The sequence below is a fragment of the Dermacentor silvarum genome, chromosome 3, assembly GCF_013339745.2.
Source record: "Dermacentor silvarum isolate Dsil-2018 chromosome 3, BIME_Dsil_1.4, whole genome shotgun sequence".
Classification (NCBI taxonomy): Eukaryota; Metazoa; Arthropoda; class Arachnida; order Ixodida; family Ixodidae; genus Dermacentor; species Dermacentor silvarum.
In genome coordinates, this window is record NC_051156.1 from 11,813,988 (window position 1) to 11,826,725 (window position 12,738).

Genomic DNA, 12,738 nt, shown 5'->3' on the forward strand with positions numbered 1-12,738 from the left:
AGCAGGATAAATGGCAGATAGAAAAAAAAAAAAAAAACGTTTCCTTCAGGCATAAAAAGCAGGTCGTAACTTTGAGCCCTGTGTACAGCTTTCTTGCTTTCGAAAACATTTTATAGGCTGCTGACAAGTCTTTCTTTACCGGTGTACTTGACTGAAGAGGAAGGATAGCCATGGTGAAGAAGCGAGGCAGCATGGACCACTGATTTAATTACTCTGTCCTTTGTTGTCCTGGCCTCTTCCTTTCCATTGCACAAAAGGAGTAATCGGTCATGTTATGTGGCGAAGTCTGTACAGTCGAGCCTCAGTTATAACGAAGCCACATCATCAGAAAAGATACCTTTGGTATATCCAATATTCATTAAATGCATGTGCTGATTACAGTGCTCTCCCACATTGGCAACAAACATTCTAGATTTAATTCATTATATCCATATTCATTATGTCGAGGTTTGACTGTATCATGAAATAAGACATTATTCTTTCTTACTCATGATTCTGAATGAAGTGATGCGCAATTACAATTTCTAGCAAATTTTATATTTCTCTCATGGGTGCTTGCAGTCACTTGGTACTGCGTAACAGTGATCTTATCTTCATTTCTTTTACTTACTCTCAGAGTCACCGTGACATAATAAAGAGAGGTGGGTTCACTTAAACTATGGCATATCACAAGGAGAAGTTCATGTAGGAAATGATTGGTAACAACTGACTTCCAGGAGATTCGTGACGAAGACTGTAGTGGGAGGGTGGGTCCAGTCCTGGATGTTTCGGGGGCACATAAAAGACTCAAATGAACTTCTTCATCCTGCAGCTCAGTAGTTCATTTTCAGGCATTGATCGATGCAAAATGAAATTCACTGCTTGAAATTTGTTGCTGTGAAAGCTGCATCAAATAGGCACAAACAAGCCACAACGAAATCCTGGGTGTAGTGGAACAAAACTTGTTGGTGACGGTATCTTGGTGGCAGTGCTTTGTCGACCAGTAGTGCACAATGAGCGAGTGAGCAATGTTCCAGCAATGCATCTCTCTCACGGGAGAAGATGTAAACTGTCAATGCATCAACAACGGCACCCATAAAGTTGGGATGTGCAATCGCAGTGTCGCCGTGACCTCCGTGGCACCACCGGTGGCAGCTCCTCCGAAGAAGGTGGTGGTCCAGTTGGCCGTGTCGTCGGTGCATCGGTGGGAGGGGGCTGTGACCGGCTGGCTCGGGACTATGTCGAGTCGCTTCACCAGAATGCACGCTCCACACTGCTGTACGGCAAGAACAACGTGCGCGTGCAGCCCCGATGTCATGCGGGTGAGCCCCTGCCAGGCTACCTGTCACTGCACCAGCAAGGTGGCACCCAGCTAGTTCTCAAGTGGACACCCAACCAGCTCATGAATGGCACAACCAGTGGGGACAGCTCGTCCGGAGACTCCCTGGGCAGTAGCCAGGACAAGAGGTTGGTCAGACAACCGACTGCTGCCTTTTCTTTAAAGGGACACTAGAAAGGATTGACTGATTGGTTAATTGAATGCCAATTTATTTGTAGATTGGTCAGCTGGTCAGTTGACTACTGATCGGTTGACTAATTGATTGATTATTCAGTTCATCGATTGACTGATTGATCGATCAATCTCTAGAGAGCACTTTATCACGAAGCCGAGTTCATGGGTTTGATGCCGGCCATGACGGCTACGTTCCAACAAGGGCAGAATGTAAAAGCGCTTAATACACTATGCATATGTTGAAGAAACCCAGCCCCAAGTTGGTCAAAAGTAATCCAGAGTCCCCCATTACGGCATGCCTCATATTCAGATTGGGGCTTTTGCATGTAAAACCATGGAATTTAAACACAGTCTGTCAGATTCCAGAATTCACGTTTCTCTGCAAGACTGTGTAGGACACATGCATGCATATTGTCCACATTTTCTCCTGCTTCTTGATTCCTTTCTGTTCAAACAAATACTCTTGCAAGCGGGAGTTCTGGATTTGGCAAACATAAGTGCTGCATTTTGTCTTCATTGTTCAATAGTTCTATTGAGTCTTGGTCAGAGATGCAAAGCATCCTGAGAATTATTCTTTCCTGGCACACCATGGTGTAGAGAAGTGGGCTGACTTGGCTTTCTTTGGTACATGCACCAAATCCAAATGCAATGCTAGAGTCTTCAACTTCTTGGATCCACGCAGGCCAGTCAACCTCATTGGGGGCGTTGGAAGTGCTAGAATGCGCATGGTCAGTTTATAAGCAGGCTTCTGACTCGCTGGGATATCTGGTGGAGAGGTTGGAAGCATGTGTATCTACCACACTATACTCCATTTCACTTCTATGTGGGCTAAGGCTGAAGTTCTATGAGTGATGAAAGTTACTGGGAAAAAATGCTGATGGACATGGAAAAAATGAGAAGGAAGATAATAGTGGATGACATAATGTGCACATACTTAAGTGTGAGGTTGGAAAACAAAATAAGGTTCAGATGGTGCGAGATCTCTGGTGATGTGACACCATGTGTTGTTCCAAGCAGCTTGAGCCATTGGCAAAGAGAGAGATAGAAATGCAACAACATTCATTCAAAGAGCGAGCAGGAAAAGAAGAAAGTGAGCTCACACTGCCTATTTGGAGTTTTGTATATCACGCTCATGAGAAGGAAATTTACAGAAGAGTAAAAATGGGAGCACATGCTTGTGGCATAACTAAATGATGACCGGCAGCTTTCTGCTATCGGTAAAAAGAAAAGTGCACAATCATTGTATTCTACCAGTACTAACATATGGGGCAGAAACTCGGAGGTTAACAAAGAAGCTTGAGAAGCACTCAAGGACCGCACAAAGAGCAATGGAAGGAAAAGTGTTAGGCGTAATGCTAAGAGGCAGGAAGAAAGCAGTGTGGATTAGAGGACAAATGGGGGTAGTCAATATTGTAGTTGACATTAAGAGGGAAAAAAATGGAGCTGGGCAGGCCATGTGATGCCTAGGGCAGATAACCAGAGGTCCATTAGAGCTACAGAATGGGTATCAAGAGATAGGCAAGGCAAGCGCAGTCAAGGATGGCAGTGAACTAGGTCATGTGATTAAATTAGGAAATTAAGCAGGTATAGGATGGAGTTAGCATGCACAAGAGAGGGGTAATCTGAGACGCTGGGAGAGGCCTTCGTCCTGCAGTGGACATTAAAAATAGGCTGATGATGATATCACACAGCAGGCAGCAAGAGGTAAAGGAAAATAGGGGACGAATGTTTAGGTTTAGAAGCAAGCTGAAGCAGACGGATTGAGTGATGCCTCCAGCAGTGCAAGTCTAGAGTTGACAGCACATTATGCAAGTACTACCTGTAATTAAACACTAAATACTTTTGAGCAGAACCTTCTTCTTTCTGGGGTTTTACATGCCAAAACCAGTTCTGATTACGAGGCACGCCGTAGTGGAGGGCTCCGGATTAATTTTGACCACCTGGGGTTCTTTAACGTGCACTACAACGCAAGCACACGGGCGTTTTTGCATTTCGCTTCCATCGAAATGTGGCCGCTGCGGCCGGGATTCGATCCCGCGATCTCCAATCAACTTTCAGCTATGTTAACTTGGAGGTAACAGCGCTAAAGATAGGACAATGAGAAGAAGAGGCAACACAGCATTGACTAACAACCAATTTTTGTTGCATGCCCAAGTCAATATATACTGGATTAGTAAAAGGGACACACACTAACAGGGATGTGCGATAATCGTTAACAAAGCGAAGTCATGTGCTGGGTAAATACATTAGTACTTATTGTAATGTAGCAATAGCTAGCCAGTATATATATTGACGTCGACATGCAATGAAAGTTGGTTGTTAGTCAGCGCCATGTTTGTTACTTCTCGTCATCATTGTGTCTTTAGCGCTGTAACCTCCTAGTAAAGATATGTACCAACCAGCCCAATTCAAGATGCTACTTGAGCTATGTGTTTGCACAGTTTTGTACCAATTAATAAAGTCGTGATCATATAATTTAGTATGACATTTACTGTGTGTTGGGTTAATAAGAGCGTCAGATATACACGACTCTTCCTGCTAAGCTACTGTCTGATCTCCACACAAATTTTGCACAGAGGTACTCGTGGTACACCACTGCTAGCAGTGGCTTCACCAATAGCAGCAAAGGTGAAAACATAGTTTTTTCTTTCTCATAGTGTCTGCAGCCAACAAATATATTGAGCACATTATTTACCAAAGATGATTCAGACTTTTACTAAAAATTTTACATGTAGGAGTGTGCAATAAATCAGCATTTATTTATTCTGTAATTATGAGAACTTATAATATTCACAAAGGATCCAGCCACATAGGCTTTCCTTCAATACAGTCTGTGGCGCCTTGGAATAAAACTATGTGTCTATCACACATTTTTCAACAGTCCATCATAATTGGTGTCTGAGGGACATAAGAAAATCATTTAAAATTGCTATTTCCAAGGCTCTCGATTTGCATTAATGCATCGTCTTTCTTCCAGCATCTACTGGGAGTATGCCCTGAGTGTCAACATGGAGGACATTGTGTACCTGCACTGTCATCAGCAAGGTGAGGCCTCTTTCACACAGAGCATCCATTCTCTTAGACTGCTTTTACCATGAACTATCTGTGAAAAGTAACCAATAGTTGTAGTCCTGAGTAGGTTGGAGAAATTATGCTTCACCTCATAATGCCCAATGCATTGTTTTTTATGTGCTGAGTTTGGTACATCAAAATTCTGATTTATGAGCATTTTGACCATCTTGTATATGAGTTGAGGAAACCCAGCACTAGATAAAAGAAACAGACGTCACTCCTGTGTTTGGAATCACGGTGCATCCACACCACAGCTGCATGCTCAACCGAAGTGACCAAACAATGCCAACCACTTGTGCTTAGTTACGTGTAAATTTGAGATAGTTCAGTGTTATTAGCCCCGAGAACAACCTACAGGGGCGCTGCGAGCGGCGCTCGCGTGACGTCAGGGCAAGGACTAGCGCCTGTCGTCTGCTGCCGTTCGGGCGCTGTCTGGGTGCCTTCTGCAGTGCTTCCGCTTGTTCGCTGTAGTTCCCTGTGCTTGTATACTTACGACGGTCATCTCAGATACATTTTTACCTCACCTTCATTTGCGAAACTTATTCAAAGAGCTTATTTCTTAGACTATTTATTTGTCAAGGGCAACACTGTAGTGCCAGCTGAAGGAGCTCAGACCAGCCCATTGCGTGTTTTTCATGCGCGGATCTAGACTTTGCAGATTGAGGGACTAATAAAAAAGCATAAATAGTGCGTAACTAATAAAAGCATAAACACATAAACATAGCACATAAGAATCCAGTTAGGATACCATAGCGGTAGTGGTGCAACGAGCAATGTGACTATGACTGCTATATTTACCTTGGTTTTAACCCATTAAAGCATGTTTGCTTGTGACGATACCTCATGGTAAATTATCTGTTTTCATTTCTTCACAGAAACGCTCGGCAGTAACATGAGGACCTGACAATGCAGTTTAAACTCAACCAGCACCACTTGTTTCTTTAACTGCTTCTCAAAATTAGGCCGTTCTTCACCGGTTAATTTGAAGTGGCGGTAATTTGAAGTAAAGCTAATTGAGACTTACAGCTATTTACAGAATACGCAAAGGAATGTATCAATATTTATTCACATGTTCCGTACTACACGTACAACTCACTTGTGCAATTTACTGCTGCTTGTTTCTTGAGGAACAGACATCACGAATCTGTTTGGTGAACTGACACAGACTGCTCGGCCCTAATTTTATAGTGAAATATGCCTTTTGGACAGTGTGGCTGCAGCAAGAAAAAAGCCGAAGCCTCATTTATTAGCAGTATTGAAGATATCATTATTCCCTTGTGGTGGTCAAAAATCAAGTGAATGCATTTGGGGCGTCTGGTGTCTTCTCTATGAGGTGGGTATGTGAGGTTCTCTTTTATGTACTCACGAAGCAAATAGTTCTCAGTTTGTGTAGTTAGACAATCCTGGATCGAGACATGGTGAGGCAGAAGGCGTTTGAATTTTCCTCCTCAGCGCAGCCTTAGCTGCACTGTATAGCCTCGAGTATACCTTAGGCATTGCAATTGGCGCTTAAATAACTGCTTCATGGTTTCAATTCGAAGTTGTAGTAAACTGATGGGTTTCGCACTATAATGCGTGCCTCAGCATAACGACAGTCGGTAGATTTAGTTGCGTAAGGGCTGTGCCATGATGTCGATAAAGGCAACTGAGGGTTACTATGAAACATTTTCTCGCTTGCAATTGATAGGCTCTCGATCTTAACCACTGAAACTGTTCTTTCAGGTGATTGCTGTTATGGTATTATTGAAGTATATACATACTATACGTTACGCGCCGTCGTGTTAACTGCCATGAGCAATGCGTTTTCTGGGTGCCTGTTTCAGAGAACGGTGAAAGTATTAGCAAACGTTTTCATGCAAAATGCGTGCCTAACTCTTCGTTTTTACGCATTAATAAAGTAGCCACATTTGACTAGAACAACTCTCCATAGTAATAAGAATCAAAAGATTCGCTGTGCAGTTTGCTTCTAACACGCATTTATAATATTGACATCAAATACCAATACCAAGATTTTTCTTGTATAAATGCAATGTCTCTCATAGCTAAGCACTAAGGGAATTTTAGATGTTTTGCAGAGCATCATACATAACTTCATGTGTTGAAATTGCAGACATTCTTTTTACGCAAAGTTTAATGGACAACACTGCGCATATACGCATTGCAAAACTAGTAGACCCCTTCAATGCTACATAGCTTGCGATATCCATGCCACAAATTTTCATGCCTGGCAGTTTTGAAGAAACTGCCATTCAGGCATGACAGTAAAAAGAAGCCGACATATCCTTCAATAAGTACGGCTCGAGCCACCAATACTCCAAGCATGCACGAAGGGAACGAGCTGCGCGCAGCAGCCGAGCGAGCGCCGTCCTGGCCGTGACGTCACTCGTAGAGGGCGCTACTCCAACTCCTCACCGCTAATAATCTTTACCATCATTTTGTGCTCAATAAGAGATGATTGTTTAGTTAATTTTAGTGTAGTGTTCGTACTTACATCACACCCTGAAGCATGTTTAAACACACTGCCCCTTTTTCCTGGTATTATTTTGAAATTGTAAATGTAATTAAATCACATATAATTTTTGTTCATTGCTTCTCTTCATAGGCTGGTGTAATATATCCCTTCCTTGTTATAGAAGTTGGCATTAAACTCACAATTTTTTACAGCGAAGTTATATACCTCTACAAGCCAAGGAAATTTTCCTGTTGTTGGCGTAAGCAAAAAACGCCAGGCTAAAAATTGAATACAAACAGCATATCTACTTTGAAATCAGGCATACAGCATACAGCTCAGCACTCGTTTTCAAAAGAAAAACCACAGAACAAGCATCAAAACCACATGATGGATGATAAGGCACGTGTGAAATGGGAACAACCTCCAACACGTTCCGGCCCTCATGAAACCAGTGTCTCTGGTTTTACTCTTTGTAGAGCCACCTGTATGAATTCAAGTGACGTCACAATGGGTAATCATTGTGGGTGTCGTTTAAAGCGTTCCTTCTCCTGCGTGCAGTAGCGCACCCAGGATCTCTGCTAGGGGGGCGTTAACAGTTTGCCTTAGTCTGCCAATACCATCTAAACAGCACTACTTTCAATTTCTTCACGGGAAATTGTCAAAAAATACGCTTTTTGCGAGTGTGCAGATGATTGCGCGTCTTACATCTTAATTGCAGTACTCAAAGGCGCAAGGAAAGAAAAGGGGTAAAACAAAAGGGGGGGTTAACTCGGCCTCAGGGGGGGGGGGATTACAACCCCCGAAACCGCCCCCGTTGGTGCGCCACTGCCTGCGTGTGTTTCCCGGTAAAGATTACGGTTGCGTTAGCTACTCGGAGTGGAAAAGTGCCCAACAACATAGAAATCACGTAGTGACGTCACCACGGTCTAGCAACTCATTCAGTTCATTCCAGGCTACCATGGGTAGACCACGGAAAGTAGAGACGCCAGAAGAACAGCGTGAATATAATGTCGTTGTGAAGTAACATAGGGTGTGGTTAAATATATTTCACTTGTCTCTGGTTTCACTCTTTGTAGAGCCACGTGTGTGAATTCAAGTGACGTCACAATGGGTAATCATTGTGGGTGTCGTTTACAGCTTCGCTGTCCAACCACCTTCACAGCGTGGATTAGAGCCACAGCTTTTTTTTGCTTTTCCTAATTTACACTTCTTGCATTGAAAGACAGAATTTTTACCAATACAGTCGAACCCCATTGTGAAACTGCATCCAGCACTAAAATATTTTAATTAAATCTGATATTCATCATAAACATAAATTTATCCATTCTGATGTCAGCGAGAAAAACTATGCTTTGTTATATTCAATAAATACTTATATCGGTGTTCATTATGTGGAGGTTCAACTGTATAAGATGTCCATAAAATGCATAAAATTAACAGAAGGTCATAAAGTTGATTAAATGTGGTGTTAACTCACATACAAGTAATGCATACAAGGCAACAAGCAGAATTCAGTGCTTGTACTGGTACTAGTGGTTAAGTGTTGATGAAGATAAAGATAAACAAAGGGATATTTAATTATAATGAACAAGAAGATTATAATCTGTGGTAGCTGTAAGGAGGAACAGTGTAGCCTATGAACCTAATTATTTGGTTTGGTTTGAGCCTCACAAGTTGGATGGCCTGCAGAATTGTGCAGCCTTTCACTTCTGCACTGCAATTATGAGGTAGCCTCAGGAGGACGGCTCTTGCTGTTGGGGCAGGTGACTCTGGGGGTACCCTGGTGCTGGTGGGGCAGGACGGAGTGCAGCGCCCACCCATGCACTTTCCTCGGGGAGGACATCTGCTGGCGTTTCTGTCGTGCCTGGAGAATGGCCTGCTTCCCAACGGGCAGCTGGACCCACCCCTGTGGACCCAGCAGAGCGGCACAGGTCTGTTGTCCTCCTTTGGAGCTATGTCACTTGCAGCAGCACACCAACGAAGTTAGCGCGCTATTGGAGAGTTTTAGCTTGTCTGCAAACTTCTTGCCATTTGTGGTTTACTGGGTTACCAAAGTGGCGTACGGCAACAACAATGCCGGTAGCGACATCTTACAACGCTTCGTCTAATCACAATGCCTTAGAAACAGGTTTTCTTGTTACACGAGTGTTCTTGTAAAAAAAATGAAAATTAGGAAAAGGCAACGTGCTCACGATTACACCGCTGCAGAAATTTTACACCTGCAGCAAAGTGCAATACAATTGGTTACTGCAATAATAGCTCTGTGTCTGGTTGAGCTCTGCACCGCCAGGTGGCCTCCCCAACCTGACCGCTCGTGTTTATGTCTCCAGTAACCCGGTAATCTGCAAACGATATGAAGTCTGTGGATGAGCTAGAACTCTCTATTACCTGCAGATACTGTTACATAAATAAGATCTGTGACCATGTTTACGGAATAATAACAGTGAATTAAATGTATATATGGAGAGCATATCTGTGGGCATGCAACTGAAGCATCCAGTCAGACCATTTCTTTGAGGCTAATATCAGTCTGTGAACATGTGCTGTATGGAGCAGGAGTGAAAAATGTTGATGAATTGGTATTATTTGATGGGCTGAAAAGATTTTATTTGTGGTGGCTTGTTGGCAGTCGCATTTCACAGCCCACGTTAAGCAATAATGCATTTGGCATTAATATTTGCATGATTTTTCCGACAGATTGGAAATGGCAAAATTCTGGCATTTGCGAACCTGGCACCCAGGCAATTAACTTAATACACTGATTAGTTTAATGTCATCATTTGCCATGCAGAAAACAAAGGGACGTTAATACTGTGAGCTGGGTGAGTTGATGTGCCAAAGAAATTGCACTCACATATGCTGTTCGTTTACTTCTGTTGATGTGTTTTCTGTGCCTGTTCTATTTATATAAAAGCAACACAGAGAGATGCGGCAAAAAAGCCTGACAAGAAAGAGATTTTTGTAGTTTCCATTACAGTCTGTCTTGATAACTGAGCAGACTTATAAAGTGTAAAAAATGCTTAGGGAATACACATGTAGTTCAAATATATGGCACCTTTGCTTGTCTGCCCTCCACTTGCAAAACAGTGTCACATTGGATTACAATTTTAAAGGAAGTTTCTGAATTTGGGAATGATTGCAGTATTATTGTTAATTTCATTCCTTGCCGATGCCATGGCTACACATTACAGAAACCTTCAAGTACTAGTATTACTATGTTGTGTTACTGATATATTAACTCATGTTGCTACTTTTTGCTTTGGACAAAACTGCAGATATTGTGCAGGTTTTTCCAATAAAGTGGACCACAAATGTGTACTATTTACATCCAGTTTTCTGAGCTCTACAAAGCGGTTGCTTACCTTCTGAGTGACAGCACTGATAACTAGCTTTTTTTTAAAAGATGTTACACGTTTCGTGGCTAGCCGAATAAATGACCTGGGTTGTGTGCCTCTTACCAAGTTATTTTTTACCTGCGCTGTTAGAAAGTGAGGTTCACTTGGCAGAAAACTAAATCCAATAATAGGAATGAACTTATTAATTAAGTAAACTGAGAATTTTCTTTAAATTAATGGTTGCACAGCTGTATTGGGACTTTTACTGGCACTCTTCCTCCTACTGTCTGTTCTCTCATTATGTGAATCTCAATGTGCACATTATTGGGTACGAGGATACACCATGGCGCCATCGACTTCCAGCTCTTGAGTGACGTGTAAAGTTAGATTGTGTGTGCAGTGTCTGCTTTGACGGTGCTGGGTCATTGAAGGGCATACATGGCTATTCCATCGCATGAGCAGACAGTCTTGGCCAGTTGTAGAAATTACTTTTTACGCCAGAGTTATTTTGTTTCAATAAGAAATTTTTAATATGCTGTATGATAAAATCCTGTATTTTCTGTGCCCTCGTATCAAACTTTGCTGTGTACAAAGCCTGTACTGTAACTCCTCTATGGAAATGGACACATGTACTAGCTTCTACAGAACCAGGGGTGTTTAAAACCTGGGGGCATGTTTTTAAAGGAAGCAAATGTATGCACAAAATTATAGAACTTTTGGCCCTCATTAGTGACACATTTGAGTACAGGAAAGTAGTCTCGCAACTATCTTGTGCGACAGGTAGTATGCAGGATTACAATATACCGAGTAAGTATCCAGCTTTTAGCTGACTTGAATATGAAAGAATATCTCTTCGATGATGTTCAACAGCTCCTTGCTGGTAAAGTTTTTCACTGAACATACTCCATTGTTCAGTCAGGTCATGGCACAGTAGACTTCTGTTAATTTGACTCCAGATAATTAGATTTTTTGGTTAATTCGATCTCAACCGAAAGTCCCAGCTGGCGCTCGTACATTTATATGGGGCCTAACTTTTGTTATTTGATCCTGAAATTAGCCTTTGCTGAATAATTTGAACTTGGCTGGTCATCACGCATGCACCTGACTCCAATGGTGATCGCAGTTGGTGACTCCCCTATCGGCAGCGTCCGTCTCGGTTATGCTTATGGTGCAGTGAATGCATCAAACACACATCATCTCCCGTCAAAACGCATTTTTCAGTCTACCCCAGGAAGATTTTTAAGTGAGAGGAATAGCTTACGAAGAATTATTGCATTATTTACCCATGTTCTAATGCGCGCCTTTTCTTCCAAGAAAATTTGTCTGTAAATTGCCTGGGCTGGTGCAATCCGATACAGAACCAAAGCCAAAACCGCGTTTGCAGTGTTCAACAATCACAGCCAACCTAATGGTTGGCTGTGATTGTCATCACCAGTGCCATCGCAAGATGGCAACCACAGATGACGACAAAACGAATTTTCTTCCATAGTATGATGACAACATAGACAGCGGCAAAGTGCTGTCCAAGAGTGATGACGATAGACATTAGGTAAATAAATTTTCATTTTGTGAGGTTAAAGTGCGCTGGTTTCATCTTTTTCTTATTGCCGGAATTGGAGGCATGCTATGTTTTTCTTGCTAAAATATCTGGTGCGCATTGATTTCTACTTTGTTTAGCAGCTCTAATGTCCTTTCTATGTGTTAGTTTTCTATTTTCGACCAATAAAAAGTGGGCACGCATTCGATTCGGCAGCATTTTAGAATCAAGTCAAATACTGCCAATGAATCAATGGTGTCTCTTGGCATTTTTTTCTTGCCTCTTGTTTAATTCAACCTGCCGGATAATTCGACCAATTTTGTTGGTCTTGTCAGGGTCGAATTAATGGAAGTAAACTGTATTTGCCCCCTATCTGCATCAGAACTGTATGATTGTAAATATCTAGTGTCTTTCTTATTTAAAGCCCCAACATAATTAGTTCAAAAATATTTCAAGACACTTTGGTCAGGTATATGTGGTCCACAGTGATGCTGGCCTTTGTACCGAGTGCCTCAATTATATCTAGCGGATAGGCAGTGGATGACGATGGGAAATCATGCATTGTTGATATTTTTCAACACGGAGAATGAGATTCAATGTAGTTTCTGGCTTTTGGTAGAGCGAACATCAAAAAAAGGAAATGTATTATTATGAAACCATGATGCTGATGTGTAGTAGTCATATTTTTACACAACACTGTAGAAATAGCCTAATTTTATGTGGTGTTGGTACCGAACCATCGTAAGCATTCCTTATTAGGTTTGTCGTTAAATACAAAGGCATGCCAAAGGCCATTTTTGGAGTGCCAAACACCATCGAGACTATCTGTAGCTGGTGCACCATGTGCGCA

At 42.1% G+C, this 12,738-nt stretch overlaps 1 protein-coding gene across 1 annotated transcript in view; it reads left to right on the top strand.

The window, feature by feature from the left end:
- LOC119445320 (small G protein signaling modulator 2-like) overlaps positions 1 to 12,738 on the top strand; it is a 161,522-nt gene that overhangs the window by 33,646 nt on the left and 115,138 nt on the right. Inside the window, exons 7-9 of the mRNA XM_037709634.2 lie at positions 1,100 to 1,446; positions 4,470 to 4,537; positions 8,780 to 8,947. Coding sequence (XP_037565562.2) covers positions 1,100 to 1,446; positions 4,470 to 4,537; positions 8,780 to 8,947 — 583 coding nt within the window. The remainder of the gene's footprint in view (positions 1 to 1,099; positions 1,447 to 4,469; positions 4,538 to 8,779; positions 8,948 to 12,738) is intronic.